At 40.2% G+C, this 17,913-nt stretch overlaps 1 protein-coding gene across 1 annotated transcript in view; it reads right to left on the minus strand.

The window, feature by feature from the left end:
- Positions 1–17,913, minus strand: part of ATP8A2 (ATPase phospholipid transporting 8A2) — a 275,860-nt gene that overhangs the window by 25,280 nt on the left and 232,667 nt on the right. Inside the window, exon 34 of the mRNA XM_053935453.1 lies at positions 3,449–3,537. Within this exon, the coding sequence (XP_053791428.1) occupies positions 3,449–3,537 (89 nt within the window). The remainder of the gene's footprint in view (positions 1–3,448; positions 3,538–17,913) is intronic.

Here is a 17,913-nt window from a genome sequence, read left to right on the forward strand (position 1 = left end):
CACTTTACAAACTTTTGATGCACAGAAATACAGGTAGGATTCTGAGCTTTTAGGTTAGTACTCTACAAGTGGTTCTGGATGCACAATCAGTCCTCAATGAACAATGAAATTTTGTATTTGCTGTTACTGTTCAGCTAAATATGATGCATTACATAAAGACAAACTTGCCTTTCCCTCACACGCTGGGATATTAAGATCAGGGACTGTAAGAACAGGCAAAAGGCTATCTTTGTATTTTGTGTAGCCTTTCCCCTTCAAAGCCAGGGAAGTGTATCACTTCACTGGCCTGGGATATTTAAGGGGTTCAGGAGGCCAGAATCTGCCAGGGAGAAGCAGGGTGACATTCATAAATGATTTTTAAACATGACACTAGCTCTACTCTGGCTTATCATCCTCACTACCATTTTATGAGTCTTGTATTTCAGGGACTGCAAGTATATGTAAAGATGGGAAGAGCTCCTTGTATGTTCTTCTCTTACTTACACTGCAGAACTGGCAAATGCAAACTGCTTCTTCCCCATGGTAAAAGAAAAAACTTCATGAAAATTTTGGTAATGATTTGAAGGCTCAGGAAATTTTTCACTGTAAAATAAGCACTGAGACACCAATTAGGAATAAATTCTTGCCCTCTTGCCTGATTTTGCTGGAATACATGCTGTGTTTTTATGATTCCCACATACCTCTGTGAGTCAGCTACTCCAAGATTTCCTAGAGCCAGTGACATGTATTCAAGTGACATGCGCCAATTGTGAGGGAGCACTCACCGTACAAAGCTCTGTTCATTGTAATGATGGCACAACTAGGACTTTTACAAGGCAAACCAAGGCACTGAACACAGGGTAGTGGACCAAAGTTAACAACATATTGCAACCAAGAATTAATAGTAAGCTTCCTTCTCTTTAAAAAGAATTTTCCACATTTCCTTGATTCATTTAAAAAGGAATAAAAATGAAAAAGAAAATAAAAAAGCCTAGAGCCGCAGAGAACATGGGAGGTAAGTGATGTGTTGACAACTGAAGCCTGTGTAACAATGGAAACACATTCTTGCTTCCAGCATTAGAAATTTTGATAGTAGATGCAGCACAGCAGTTTTTAAGCAAAAGATTTGTATGTGTCTGAAAACTCTGTGCTCTGTTTATGGCTTTCTGGCAGTATTTTGTACTGAAATTAGGCATGTACCTTTTTGGTGATAAGGATGTTCTGTCTGTGGACATGTGCTTCATGTCCAAAAGAAACTGAAAGGGACAAATTCCATGACCATGAGCAGCCAGAGTTGCTGGAATTTTATGGCCAAAACCATATTCTGCTGAATTACAGAGAGCAATGTGGTTTAACCACTGCTGTGGAAATGTGCCAGCTGATTTCCAGAGGCCTTAGGCTCCAGTTTTAAATGGCAAGCCTCTTGGAAAGGAAACAGACCTTTACTCCTTCCATATGGCAGTACTGATAGCTGTGTCATTTAATTTATTCTCGTTAAAATATTAATGGTGCTAATTTTTCAGTGATGGTTTAGTTTAAAAAAAAAAAAAAAAAAGTCCTGGTCAGAGAAGAGATTTTTAGCTTAATATTGTTAGGAGCCTCCTGTTTAAAATCTGTTGGGAAAATATCTGGCCTATCAATCATACACATTTGTCTTGAGACCTTCACAGTCTCTACACATTCTCAGTCTGAATGACTGAAAGGATTATGTTGCTGAGATTTCTTTAAGAAATATTAAAGGACAGGCTCAGTCAGTAACAGAGTTTGAAATGACTAATAGCTGAGGATGAGCCTGCCATGGTCTGGCCTGTTTTACAATTCATGAGTCATTTTTGCCAAGAACTGATAAGAACAGAGGACAACTTCAGAACACTCAACTACCATTAAAACATTAAAAAAGCGAAAGATTTTTTTTTTCAGAGTTTTAACAAGCAGGTAATGGACACAGTTAAGTATCTAAATTTAATCACTCTGGCCTCGGTTTTACAATTTTAAAATAATTTGCAATTGCAGAAGTTTAGTGAGTACAGAAAAAAAACCCAAAAAACAAAAAGCAAACAAAAAAACCACAAAAAAACCCCAACCAAACCTCTGAGGTGCTGGACTATTAAATCATAGTTGAAATTTCATGTTACAATACCTAGACTTAATTTGAGCAGTCTAGCTTGTGAAAATTAAGCTGAGGGACAAAATTTAAAAAGTATTTACTGAGTGTCAGATTTGCCTACTACCAGTTTAATTTCACTGTGCTATCAACCCCAGATGAAATAAAACCAGATTTTCTGATCTGTGCATATGACTTTCCTTTCAGGACGGTGTTTGAAATGTGCCTGTGTTTGGGACCTTTCTGGGTTTTTCAGTATTTTCTGCATTTTTCTGTAAAGCAGATTGGTGGACTGGGCAATGTTTGGTTTACAATGGATTCAATGACCTCACAGGTCTTTTCCAACCTAAATGGTTGTATGATTGCAAGAATCTTCCCTTAGTGACCAACAGCTCATTCTAGGAGCAAAGTGTTATGTGTCATGATGCTTTCACTGCGAATCTTTCTGACGAGTTACAAGCTAACCTGTATTTCCTCTTCACTCCAGGCAGGATTCTTCTGCCTTTTTGCCCCGGAGTTGGAATGCCCAGGGTCCCTCTTGCACAAGGTTATTATGCATCCATGTAACAAAACCTTCTTAGTTGTAACACAGCTTTCCAAGGGAAAAGATGAAAGATTTGGTGCTTAAGACACTTAAAATAAGCTGAACAAAATGCTACAAATTCTAAATTAAAATTATTACTTCTGTATCTCAAATTGCAGTGACAGAGACGGTTGCTTCCCTTTAAATCCAAGTTGTTGAAATTGTTTGCCTTCTGCAATGTTTTGAAACCACAAAATTTTGAGAGAATGGAATTACAGAGGTTTGTATTTCACCAGTTTGTTCCTCCTCTCTGGGCAGTGAAGGTACCATTAAGATTTCACTTCAAACATAAAGGCAAGAGTACTGCTCTTCTCCCAGCTCAGTCTTCAAAGACCTGCTGCTGAAGGAGAACCTAAAAAGCAGCTGACAAAGAGCTGAGAGCTTATTGGGTATGGATTCGAGTGCCACATTTCTACTTTCCACCTAACCTGAGGTCAGACTCAACAAATTATTTGCTTCATTTTCAGGAAATCTCAGATGTCCAATTTAAATTTGCCTTTAACTAAAGGACAGACAACACAAATAATCCTAAGGTGACACATCTTCATTACTCAGTCAAGGCCACCTCCTCCAGATTTAGTCTCAGCTATTCATTCTCACACATTGCTGGGTGCGTGGCAGGTCAGGAATCACCCACTTCACCTTTTTTTCCTTCCAAATGAGTACCACCATTTTGCAATCACTGAGAGGCTTCAGACTTCTTTACAGAACAATACTGGACTGGACAACACGTGCATAGAGAGTAATTTCTAAAACACCAAGAGGACTGGTTTGGGACTTACGCTGTCCATGCCACATCTTTAACAAGGCACGCAGTGGGCACAAGAAACAAGCCAAACCAGAAGTATCCACATCTTAACACCATTCCAGCCTGTGAAGAAAACAAACAAATAACTCATGGGCATTTTCAAGCTGTTACATGTTAAGTGGTTGTTTACATGCAAAAAGGTAGAGCTATGGCATCAAACTAGTACTGCATCCACTGGTCTGGGTAATGTTGAAATTTAATGGTGGGGCAATAATTAAAATAAACAATGATGGCATTTTTCATTGCAATAATTCCTTATGACCTCAAATTTCTTAAACATTTCTGAAAAATTATGCATTTTGACCAAATTCTCCAATGATATTAAGTTGTGGATCCAGGCAGACACATTTTTAGTCATGGAGAAGAACACCATAAGTATATTCTGCTTGCACTTTTGGCTACCTTTTGCTTACTCTCTTCCCATCTTCTGTCTTAGATCTCTGAGTAACATCAAACTGACATGAAAAAAAAATACATTTCTCACTAAAATGTTTCAGTCATATTCCACTTAAATACAGCACTTTCTGCTCAAGCTACTGCTGCCTGAAGCCCAGGATGGGAAAGATTCACTCCCGTCCCTCAAATGGCTTTTTTTACAAACAAAGAGCTCAAAGTTTATATTTGCATTTTTCTCATTGTTGTAATGCTTGAAGAAAAAGCTTGGTGGGATTTGAGAAGGAAGATATCTGGAAACCCTGCATATTCCAGCATACACAAATAGTTATGGAATGAAATTGAACTATAGCACTGTTTACAGAAATGCTACTTTAGATCATTAGAACCTTTTGCAGATAAATTAATGATGACTAAAGACCAGGTTTGCTACACAGAAGATTTGAGACTACCTCATCACCCCTTCCATGGAATACACATACTTCCCATCAGCATTGTTAAGTTTGGCTACACTTTAGAAAGGATTTTTTTCCCCCTGTAACTACTTGTGTGCACCACATAACTGAAATAGAGGCTGAAAGGTTCCAACAGCATTTCCAGTGTCTAGAAAGATTTTGCTCTCTCCTCAGTTATGGACACTTCTAGAAAATGCAGGAGATGGATGGTGGGTGCTGCTGCCTAATATCTGTTCCAAACAAACCTCTCCTATAGAAAAGCAAGCTGGGTAAACATTCAGGCAACGCAGTCAGATCCACACCACACTCACCGCAGCTGGCTCAGCGAGAGAGGCAAGAAAGGCTCTTTTTGCAAGGTCACATGAAACTGAAGGGCTACACAGTGCCATATCTCTTTGCCAAAATCTTTACTTCTCAATATTTTTTATGCCACACACACCTACCGATACATCAGCAGTGTAACACAGGCTTGGCTGGCTCATCTTTGTCTCACGCTGTAGCACACAAGCACTGCAATGCTGAAGTGTCAGGCCATGGTACAGATAAAGACACAGCTGAGCTACACAGGAAATGGAACTACATGAAACACCTACTAGCCTTTGAACACACTGGAGACAAAATTTTTAATTATACACCTTGTAAGATGAAAATTATTGCCCACAACATTCCACCATTCACTGCAATAAAACTCTTAAACTGAGAGAAGCCATCACAGAGCTTTGCCAGGATGTTCACCAGTAGCATCCAGCACCTTCTCCCAGTGTCAATATCTGTCTAAAGTTGTTCACCTAACAATGCAGTCATATTTAGCAGCACCTTGCCCTTGGGTTGCCCAGTAGTGAGTACATCCAAAAGTGGCTTTCACCTTTAAATGTTAAATCCTCCACATCACAGCTGGACTACAGATCAGTGGTAAATCTTGTACTGAAACCAAGAGCCAGCTAGACTGTGCTAGAACATTCATGGACACTTTCTTTGCCACCCACACAGATAGTAAGCAAACACATTCCAGTCACAGAATCAGCTCTCCATTATTTGGGAGCCCTCATGTCCACATTCACATGAGAATGCCAGAAGCACATAGACAGTTTTGACCTATGCTTATTTAAGGAAAAGTACATACAGGAATAAGAGGGAATTAATAACTTTATTGGTAGCCAAAAAGTTGAACTGTAATAACAGTGGCAAAACATAGTAAGATTTATCCTTATGCTTTGCTTTTCTTTGGCCATGACCCTGCAAGTGCTAGGAGTCACAGAATCACATCAACATTTCCACTCACCATCCTTCCTCTGCCTATGCTAATAAAGGCTAAAAAAGTGCCACAGTATTCTATATGCATTTTCTGATATTTTTGATCGAAATATTTTACGTTCCACTTCTTGCTCTTCTAGCCAAAAGCAACTTGACATACTTTCGTAGTGCAGAACAATCTGAGTATATGTTCAATAGAAGTTTAAATGCTATTATTTTTATTACAAATGCTGACATCTCAATCAATGGCTATGAATTTGGACATGTGGCATGTCGGAAAAAAAACCCTCAAAGCCAAATATTTTTTGCCTGCAATTATGTATTTTACTCAAGTATTATTCTGTCCAAAAACTTCACCATAACAGTCAAACTATTCATCTCATTGGAACGTTGTCAGATACTCATTTTACTTCTGGAAAGGCTTTTCCCACACAATTCTCACCAAGGTTTACTCCATTCCTCAGCTCATCTGGAAGGTTTCATTCCTGTTCATCTCTAGTTTTGTCTTGGAGTTACAGGACTGCTGTGCTTCACGACCATCTGGTCTGTCTTGCATGCACAGCTCTGCCTCTGAACACAACCTCCTCCCTCACAGCATGACACCCTCTTCTCACAAGATGGGCGCTCCTCTGCACAGCATTCACAGCAAATCACCCAGCGTGCTCTGGAGAGACATCTATAGACAGCACTTTTAGGTTAGTCCCCAGCTTGCAGGATAGAGAGCTGGGTTATGAACAGAAGCTGCAGTAAGAACACCTATTTATCCCTACAAAGCTTTCCTCACGCTTCCCAGCTGTTCCAGTGCTGCATTCCAGTTGCTCAGCCAGTCATGACAACAGTGAAGACAGTACTGCAATACATCTTCAGTGAAACATGGCATTTCTATACCCAGTTCTTGTGAATAACACTCTTCAGCTATCAGTTATCACCCCAAGATAAAAAAAAAAAGAAAAAGCAGAGATACCAAACAGGAACCACTACAATTCTTTTTCTGTAAAGATCATCACACAAAGCAGGAGTAGAAATAGGTTGCTTTTTAAACAAATTCAAAATATTGACCATCTCTGTCAGCACAGAGGCCCCATGATATGTAACTAAGTAATTTTTATTCTGTCTACTGTTGTAAACATTAGTGACTATCACATCCAAGGTGAATTGCCAGAGACCATTAATCATAATGCACCCCCCAAAACCACTTGAGACTAATGCAACTCCTCCTTCTGAGAACATTGCAACTTAAACTGCTGCCAGCAGTAGACTGCCTTTCAAACACTGATTAATCTGCCACAGACAAAGCATTCATTTTAGAGAATTGATAACATTTGTTAAAAAGAAAGAATGGGAACAAGAAAAGAAAGAAAAAGAAGTTAGCTCCAGTTATTTCACAACTGAGGAGGAAATAATTTAGGTCCCAATGCCTTTAACCTCTTCTAAATAGCATTTGTAAGGGTGGACAATTTCTTTTTATTAATTTTAAACACATTAAAAGAAGTAATAGCACTGACCATTCAGAATGACCAGGAAGATTGTCTTTGTACTATTATTTTAGAAAGCGTAGGTTAAGGTGGGTTTTTATATTTGTTGGTTGGAGTTTTTGTTTTTCTTTGCTTATCTTAACTCAAGGACATGTTATACACAAGCATATGAAACAGAGAATAGATTGTTTAAAAAAAAAAACCACCCTTAAATTGCAACACAATCTGGAGCACATTTAAAGCTCTCTTCTCCATTTTACTATTCTTAGTATGTTCATAAGCATCATTCCTAGTAGTACTGTTTCACCAATAGGTGGTGTCACTATTTTCAACAACTTCCAAGGAGAACAAGGCCAAAAGTGCCAGGGATGGGAAGTCAATATACACACTGTTCTGGTATTCTTATCACAGCATGGTTAGACAGCTGGGGACCAGTAAATTGTTCAGACAAAGCAAGCAAGGATCTCAATCATATCATTCAAGAAAAGTGAGACAAAATTTGAATTCTTATTTTGAATAACAAAAGTTTTTTATGGCTTAATTTCCTCATATATCTATGCATCTTAACTTCAACAAAAATGGACAGCAGAAGTATAGGACCATGATGGAAACAGCTGGCTTTAAATTTCCAGACAAAAAAAAAATTATTCCTGGAAGTGTGCCTGGAGCCTGATCACAGCTCTCTCCATGAGACACGGATAAGGACCCAATGAGTTGGTCAACTGCAGTTTCATACTCATTCAATTCCAGCTTTGTGCACCAGGGATTCAAGTCCACACTGCAGTCCAGTGATGGCACATCACTGGGTTCCCAGTAGGCAAATGTGGATGATAGCGTGGCACTGCCTTTGGCAGCACTTTGGAAAGGAGGAGTGAGGGAGAGGATGGCCACATGATTATTGTGAGGGATCCACATATGGTGACAGCACAAGAAATATTCACTGCCATCACTGAGGTACTCTCAATCTGGACTTCTCAGACACTGATGACACTTGTGGCTGGAACTGCAAGTGCAGCTCTGGGACCTTGACCCTGCTGCTCCATCTGCTCTGCCTCGTCAGCCAAAGCAGGTAGCAGTGAATGCCCAGCTGCACTAACACACCTGGAAGCAGCCAACCGAGATGTACCGGGTGGATCTCTCTGCCAGGGCCTCCCCTCCATCAGTTCTAGACCAGTGGCTTGGTCTGAGCACACCACTTCAGAAGGGCCAGAGCTGGGGCAGGGGAAACCCAGTTGGTCACTCTGCTCCCATCCCATGTTAGGCAATTCACGTGGAAGCATGTCTGCTTTTCAGTCACTGAGGGCAGCTTCAAAGCCTGACCCAGCCCATGGATCCGAGGTGCCATTCCTGGGCCCTCAGCCACAGACATTTTCCCACTGGTGCTGCTATCCTGGGCAAACAGTCCTGCTTCGCTCATCTGAAGGCACGGGGTATGGACAAACCTATTACTCTCCTTGAGAAGTTCAAGCATTAGCGCTGGGACACATTGCAGCAATGCTCTGAAAACTCTCAAGGTCCTGCAAAAGATGGCCTTTCATCTGCTCTATAGACTCAATAGACATTGCTTTAAATGTCTAGAAAATATTTTCAATAGAAAGTAAAATATTATCTACCCCAATCTTGAAATCGTTGCACTTTTAATGATGCTACAGCTTTAACACCTTTGCTGCAGGTTTGTTCTTTTCTCTTTTTTCCTAATTTTTAAAATGCTTTTCACAAGTAAATTTGATCCCTAACTTCAGTAGGAAGAGAAACAGATTCCGTGCACAAAAAAATCCTACCGCATATTATGAACAATATCATTGAGCAAGCTCCTCAGCAAATACATATTTACAGTTTGCACCCCTGTTTTCCTTTGTGCAATGTGCATGGTCTGCATGTTTTGGGTCCTCCTAAGCCTGAAAGTTTCAGTGCTAGCACTGGGTAGTTTTCTTTCAAAAGGCCTGGAAGCTTTACCTTGAATGGATAAAAGTATTAATTCTTAACTATCAATTAACTGATCAGTTCTTAAGGAGACAGAAGACTTGCCACAAACTAACACTCTCAGCACTCCATGCCATGTAACAACTGGTAGATACTGTGTCATAAACCAACCCATTTTTCATAAATTATTCTCAAGGCATCAGCTAGCAATGGCTTTCTCACACTTCTAATGATAAAAAAGCTTTGTTACATTAAATCAAATCCTCCTACTATTTCTATAAGCTTGTGTGGAATGGTAAGTATCTCCACCTCATGCTGTTAATACTGTAAAAAATACATAGATAGTTTAACAATTCCTGTATTACACAAGATCCTCAAGGTGCTACAAACATCAGACCCTAGACCTTAGAGATCACGTACATTAACATGTAAGTGCAGAGAGGTGACAGGGCTAGCTCATGGTCACACAGATCGACTGCAGAGCTGGGCAGATTGCCCAAGTTCCCCAATTAAATCACACTACATGGAGAATGAGCCTACTGGAGCCCAAGGATGAAATAGAACCAATATCCAAGAAAGCAGCCTCGAGGATTTTCCCTGTGCACACTGAAACACAGTGTAGCCTCAACTTGAATTGGTGCTTAAGAACTTTTCCTGGCAACATAACTGCAGCCAGCTCCAGGCTGGGCAGATCCGGTAGATTCAGGGCTGACAGGTGCAACCAACAGATTTACTAGCTCCCTCTTCAACAAATGTCTAGGCTGGAAAAATACCTAAAGAACAGCCCCTTTTGGTTAGTGGCAAAGTGTTAAGAAATGAGGCAGAAGAATTTGATTTCCCCTCCTGCTTACACCACTGGGAGTCAGGAGTACTTCAGATGAAATCAGCAGAGCTCTGCCACTGAAAGGCTGGCTGGATATTTCCGTATCTGAAATAAAGATGTGCAATGTTTTCCATAATGTAAGAATTTTCACTCTAAAATGACTCAGATGAAAACAATGACCTCATTGGCTGGCTGGATTTAACACAATGACACACTGGTCCAGTCTCAAAACTATTTCCTCCCTCTCCCAGTCTCTGCTCATACCACCACATCCCCTTGAGACCAGCAGAAGGAGGAACAGAGAAAAAAAAATCAGACACCTCACTCAAATATTTTACCCCTTTCTCTTAATTTTGCCAGTCATACTTGAAGACATATGGGAGCCTAGAGTAAGAAATCTATCCACTGTCTAGCTTCCTAGCTATGAAGCTTGTTGATATTTTTAATGTAGCACCTGGATATAAATATAGGGAAGGACAACAGGAGCAGTATTTTGAGCAAAAAGGAAATTGCCAACACCAGCATGAAGGCATGTATTCAGCATTCCTAGTAAAGCCCAAGGTGTTTTGAGATCCAGGTATCAGGCAAGAAGCTTTTCATTAAAGAAACTGCTGGTTATGACAGATAAAAGCAAGCAGGAAAATACAAATTAAAGTACAGAAGACCAAGAAAAATGCAATATCAACTCAAAAAAGGCAAATCACCTGCTTTAAGGTATTTCATGATCAGGAATTATTAGTACAAAGTTACGAATCAAAAATTAAAACCTTCAAGGGGAAGAAAAAAACCACCAAAACTAACTTCACATACACAGCCATGGTTTTGAAAGGACTAGTTAGAGCTATAAAACCATAGGAGCACCGAGAACGGATCTTCTAGATCCTTTTATTTTCTTGTCAGGAACTCTTTTTCCATAATGGAGGAATCACAGCAAGTTAACAATCTATTTTTATTCTATTTCTTAATGTAACTTTCAGAAATTAATATTTGATACATACATGAACGTATCATTGGCCAAATGTGTCCCACAGGATGCTAAAATAAGCTCTGTTTTGTGTTAACTAAAGATATAGTCTACATCTGCAGTCCTGCTTAAGGAAGAAATTACTTTATCTCATTTATTAAATAGTATACAGCAGTACCAATTAAACAAGGAGCCTGCCCATGCTATCCTTCATTATTACTCTGATAGCAGAGAATTAAGAAAATTAATCAGATAGTGCTTTAATTTGATTTTATGGTTCACTAGCAGTGTAAACTCTGATCAATTCCACACAGCCTGTAATTTTATCATTATTCATTACATTAAGCTAAAAAAAAAGTAAATTTATGTTTCTTTATAGTCATTTGGAGAAAACTGATGGTAAAATCATGCTCCATCATGTCAATGGGAAAGCAGATTCCTGAAATTTTATTAGAAAGCACAGATCTCATTAACCAAAGGACCTTCTCCTCATAGTGGATGAAACCTCTCAGTAAATTTTTACCTAAATAGCACCAAGAGCTAATTATTTTTTCACATAAAAAAAAAAAATACCCTTCTGTATTAGCATGAGCTTCTCCAGCACAAATTAAAGCCATGAACAACTTGGAAAAAAACCTGCTGACAATGTTTATGTCATCCAAGATTTATTTTTCCTCACCTTAGTCGGGCTTGGTATTATTCTGAATTATATGATAGTTTGAGTTTTCTGAGATGTGTCCAATTACACAGTTGTGCAATACAATATCATCTTCTTTTATACTCCAAGTTAAGATGAACTTCCCCTGAAGAGTGTGGCAGAGCAGGCCCATGGGCAGCTACAGCTGCTGGGCAGTGACCTGCCACCATTCTGGAACTCCACTGAGCCAATGTGAAACATGTAGGGAAGTGATTCCAGCATGAAAGCAGAGTCACACCTATACACACTTCTTTAAGAATCTTTGCATTTTTGCCCTCTTTCCCCCTCAAATTACTCCAACAAAGGCATGAAATCTGAAGGAGTAACTTTGGCAGACTCGACAGTGTAGCAGTTTGTCTTGTTCATTGCTTCATGCACTTTAGGGTACACTTCTACTCTGCATATAAGAAATTTATACTTTACATTCTCCTTTTGAAATAATGTTCAGTAACCACTCTTGTTTGGTGTCTGTAAGTTTCTGTATAAGTTTTAAGAGCAATGACCCTTGTAGAGTAGCTGCCCTTATTTAATAACTGTCCCTTTATCATGAAAGCTGTGGGGGAAAAAATTAATTTTACAGAACCCACCTTTGAATTTCAAACTCCAGGGGAGTAATTATGTTTAGAAGAAGTTGCTCCTTGCCAGAAAGGATACAGGATATTTGACAACTTGCTAAGTTATACCTACAAAAAGATTCAGAACCTTCAAATTTCCTGCTTTATGTGTGGAAAATTTCCCAACTCTGCTACTACAACAGCACTGGCTTCCTCACATAAAATACTTTTCTTTCAATATATTCCCTCCTCCTCAGTACTGGCATTTCTAAGTAAAAAGATACTCTATCAGGAGCAGAAAGATCACTTCACCTCTGCAGTGGCTTTGCAGTATGGATTTAGGTATATGTTCTAACCTCAGAAAACACAAAAAATACAACCACCCTCAGTGGAGTGTTTTGAAAGTAAGCTTTCAAACAAACAAATATTTAATTGGAAAATAGCATTTTTATGTTAGTATAAAATAATACTTGCCCCATCTCACATGATTGTTTTACTAACTTAAAAATCTTTGAAATCTGCATTTATTCCTTTACTATTTGTTTTGGCACTGTGCCTATCTTCATGTTAAGCTTTTTTTTTGTGCATTTATAGACCATCTTAAGAGAGTGTACTAAAAAACCCCAACATTAAGTACACTATTAAATATTTCAGCTAAGTATAATCAGGTATCTATCCACATGCCTGAGCCATCTAAACAATTCTAGGTCCTGACTGAAGCTGCTGACCAAAGCTCAAGTTCTACAGCACATATAAAGATCTGAAATGGCCTGTGGCAACACTTCCATGAGTATTAGCTCAAATTAGATTCAGCATTTTGTCCCCAAATCTGGCAAATGAGTTGAAGTCAGCAAGACTGCTGCTGCTCTCCAGAGTCCTGATGTAGCAATTTAAATGGGGCAGGCTGACACCTGCTCTTGCAGGCAGCTTGTTGGAGAGTACTGCAACTCTACATGTGGTTTGCTGCCTGCAGTGAATTACAGCACTGAAACCCACAAATGGAAAACACTGTTGTTGATGTTCTGTTTTTAACTTACTTATTTCTTAATAAGGTTTGACATTGCATTTACCAGGATAACACTGTTCCCCATGGCTCACATCCTATAGATTCCTTTGTAGCTCAAGAATTTCAGAAAATGGCTAATAATCATACAGCAAGAATTACATCTCATAACTGCAAGGCTCAGAGAACTAGATCTTTTCTGAGTTTCTGAAATTAGGGCATAGGTTTGTAAATTGATGAGCATGTTGAATTCTTACCAAAGTCAACAGCAGCTGAAAGTACACCACTTCCATAGAGGGAGTTCTGCATTCTAGAAAACTGTGTCCTTTAAACTCAGCTTTAGAGATCTTAATCTGTAACAGCAATGGTTGGCTTGCATCAGATAACAGCCATTACGTCCCCAAATTTTATTTCTTCAGGAAAAGTTAATTTACTAGCTCTACATATTCACATGGATTTTATCTTCATTCAATGGTTACATTCTTAAAGCATATTCTGAATGCAGCTAGCTCAAAGTTTTCTTTACTGTCATACTGCCTCTCCTGGAGGCCCTAAAAGGCTTTGGGTTATTTTAGCATGACTGCAATTCAACTCAGATCCATAGAGTCTTACACAAATAAATAGTTTTTCCTATAAAACTGTGCTCCTTTCCTTTGTTTTCATTCCCAGAGCAATTTATGTCATTGCTTGAGCACATACAACTTTTTCACAGAGCCACCATGTCTCTGTGCCTTGTATTGTCATGCATGAAGTACATCTGCAGTGACTCCCACCGCTCTCTCTTGCCAAAGCCTGGAGATGCACCCTGTGCCTCTAATTTTCTCCCTTCCTTTCACTCTTTACTGAAATCTTCACAACAGCATCATAATATAGCAACAATTTATTTAATTTTTTTTTCCGTATCAAAATTCACAGCTACAGGTGCCTGCTCTGATTCTGTAACTTAATGAATTGCTGTCAAAAGTTAGCTTCCAGCTCAACGGGATGCCTGACAAGTCTCCCAGTAACGTGGTGCAGTATTTGATGTCTGCAGAGGACACATAGTGCCATGCACCACGCAGTCTTGGTCATCTTCTGCTACCCTATGTTTCCACATATGGTTGACTTCTGAGCACAGAACAAGGGCCATCGATAAACCCAACAGCTGAAGACAAGCAGTCCCACAGGAAACATTCTCTTAAGCATAAAACACTGACAAAATGACAAATTGGCGATGAGTGCCAGTCCAAGGTGCAGAGGCTCCGCTGGCTGCCTGGTCCCAGGTCAGGCACAGCCACCTCCTGCCTCACAGCCCTTCCCAGCAGGACAGAGCAGGCAGCCTTTCCACCCACAAGGTGCAAGGCAGTGTGACTTTCAGAGCCCCCACATTGCCAGCTTCTTTGCTGGGAAGAACACTGTAGAAATAAAATACCACTTGGCACACTAACTTTATTTTATTGTACTGATTTACGCTTTCCCTTTAATTAAAAGGTACCAGGAAAACATTTGGTTTTGATTCAGATCCACAAAACCACCGAGGCCCATTTTGGGTGACTCCTCAGCCCAGGCCCAGCAGCCCTGTCCGTGTCTCCACAATGAATGACTTCCGCCAAGGTGCAGCCCCAAAGCCTCCCCAGATCCTTCTCCCCTAATCCCTGACATCTGTTCTGCGTCCCAGCCGGGCAGCGGGACCCGCCAGGGCCTGCTGTCAGCGTGGCCACAGATGGGTAAACACAGCAGCGCCCGTGTCAGGCTGTGTGTGATTGCAGCTGAGAGCTCCACGCATGCAGCACGGCTCTCGTTTAAAGCCTTCGGAGCACTGAGGAAACACCTGCTCAGAAACCATCCAAAATAAATTTACCGTGAGTCTTTTAAGAAAGAGAAAACCCGTGATCGACAGCAGCAATACAAGATCCGACAGCAGCGGAATTCAAAGCCCCACTGCAAACCCTGACCAATTAAATACATAAACAGCACCATTTTTCACTTCAGGGTAACAGTTACTATATCATTTCTCATCTTCCACTTTAAATAGATGCTTTTCTCACTGGAAGACTGAAGTTTGACCTGTGCTGACCTAGTTTGTTTCCTTCTCTGTGGAAAAATTCTACAATGCCATGTTGTGTGTGGTTTTAAAAGAAACACTCCCATATGGCTACTCTTTAAAATCCTGTCAGCCCCATATAATCAGGAACAGTTTTGAAATAGTGTCTGCCTGACTACTAAAAAGCTGGATTTATATTCTGCTTAAAGCCTGCAAGGTACAGTAGATGAAGGTCAGTAATTTTAGAATTTGTCTTAAAATAGTCAAAGCATCAAGATTTTCCAAAGCTGTGACACTGGAAACAAATCCCAAAGTCTTTAAGCCTTGGAGTAATAGACAACTAGCATTTTTTAAAAGCTTGCCAGAAATCTTTACATTTAAGCCATTGTTTCCCCTCTTTAAAGACTCTGGAGGTTTACCTTGGCCCATGGTGGGTACCTCCCCCTCCTCCCTGGGTACACATCTGACCAGCAATCACACTCCAAGCTGCTTAATAATGATTATGGTATTTTTCAAGAACACCTAAGTGACTTTGGAGCATGGGTCACACTAATGCTGAAGTAGAGTCAGATTAAATATTTGAAATACTTTGCATTTCCCTGTTTCTTTCTATTCAGGGCTCTCCAGCAAGAACTGTGCTTCTTACTAATTTGAGCTCTACACCATACCTGTGTGGTAGAAAACTTTATTTCTCAGATTGTAGTGTGCTAACTTTCGCTGGGGTAAAGTTAATTTTGTTCACAGTGGCTGGAATAAGGCTGTGTTTTGGATTTGTGCTGAACACAGGGTTGATAATATCGAGATGTTTTTGTTATTGCTGAGCAGGACTTACAAAGAGCCAAGGCCTTTTCTGATTTCCATACTGCCCTGCTGGAGGAGGGGGTGGGGCTGGGGATGCATGGGAGGTTGGGAGGAAACACAGCCAGGTGACCCCAGTGGACCAAAGGGATATTCCAGACCATCTGACATCATGCTCAGTATATAAAATGGGAGGAAGAAGGAGGAAGAGGGGGACTTCTGAAGTGATGATGTTTGTCTTCCTGAGTAACTAATGCACCTGATAGGACTCTGCTCTCCTGCAGATGGCTGAACACCTGCCTGCCCATGGGAAGCAGTGAATTAATTCCTGGTTTTGATTCTTGTGTGTGCAGCTTTTGCTTTCCCTATTAACCTGTCTTTATCTCAACCCATGAGTTTTCCACCTTTTACCCTTCTAATTCTCTCCCTGATACAGCTGGTGGGAGAGGGAGCAAGTGGCTCTGTGCAGACTGCAATTAAAAAAAAAAAATAAAAAATTGAACGTGTTTCAGTAAAAAGTGATAGATATGGTGGGAAATTGTATTAGTAATACTCACCTGAAGGCCTAAGAATGCAATCCTGTTGTCTAGGCATCGAGAAAAGCAAATGCAGTATTACAACTTACTAGAATTGGGATTGAAGAAGCATCAATATTTTGTGCTATAAAAAAAAAATCTCAACCAACCAATTGTGCTTCATCTATGTGCTGTCTTCATTCCAAAAAGGACATCAGAGAAAATTAGAAGAGGTTGAGGGTTGAGAGGAAAGGCAACAGAAATGACACAGTATGACATGGTTTCATTGTGAGTAATGACTATTGCAATGACTTTCATTGAAAGGGGGGGTGGGGTGGGGGAGAGAGAGACAGAGAGAAAGACTACATAAAGGCCTGTAAAGGCAAGAATGGCAGAAAGCAGGTAGAAAGAATAATTGTTCCTTTCTTCTTCCAGTACAGGAACTTGGAACACCAGAGCAGACAGCCAGTAGTAGGTTCAAAACCACATGGAGGTAATATGCTTTCCCATATACAGCATATGAATCAGGGATGTTGCTGTGGACCAGAGAGTGATCACACTACATAATGCCAAAGGTATTATTCCTGAATGTTGAAATTCCTGACCTGCTTAGAGGTAGGAGACTACACCACAGAAGCACCATTACATCCCTTCCTATTCTTATACTCTTCCTAATCATCTGCCACTGGGCATTGTCACAGCCAAGACAGTAAGAAACCTGTACTGGCACCAAATATGCATTATTTAGACTGTATCAGCTGGGGGCTGCATAAAGGAGATAAAGGAGACATTGAGAGCTCCAGAAACTAAGGACCTGTGCACACAGGAGCTGGAATTTGACTAATTCCTCTCACAGCAAGAAAAAGCAGCCAGTGGAAGCTGGCTTCATTGCAGAAGCTCTTCAAAGCTTTTAGTTTAGCTTAACAGACAAGTAAACTAAACTGATAATAAAGCCATGCATATTTCAATCAAAAAGGGAAAGAAAGAAAGATAACTCAGTGAAGATGTGTTACACACAGCTCCTTAAAGAATATTTTTAACAGAGGAAAAACAATACCACAGGCTCTAGGGTTCAGCTCCTTCAAAAGTGACAAGCTTTGAGCCCACAAACCCACACATTGTAGCCAGCTTGTGTCTTACTTTTAAACTTCACTGCGCAGTGGGGCTTTGCAATCCCTTCCAGGGAACTCTTACTTTCCAAAGCACAGGCATGGAACACAGCTGCACAGATAGAGTCTCAGGTATATACTCCAAAGAGTACCATTGTATCTCCTTCTCCCTACAAATACTTTCCAGCATGTCTGTGGGCGGCCTGAGAGGAAAAAGGGTGACATGGAGGACATTTTAAGCCCCTAAATCATAACCTTAAGTTCCTTCCTCTCCTTCTTCAGAGACTGACAGACACGCACAGTGAAAGAGAAGGATGCTGAGAATTTGCACTGGGCAGGAAAATGCTCACAAAACAAATCCCACAACCATACATAATTGAGTAATCCAGACTTTGGCTTACTCAGGTTTATGAGAACCAAACCAGCATTTAAATTCTTATTTTTGCTTTCCCT

Source organism: Vidua chalybeata, chromosome 2, assembly GCF_026979565.1.
Source record: "Vidua chalybeata isolate OUT-0048 chromosome 2, bVidCha1 merged haplotype, whole genome shotgun sequence".
Lineage (NCBI taxonomy): Eukaryota > Metazoa > Chordata > Aves > Passeriformes > Viduidae > Vidua > Vidua chalybeata.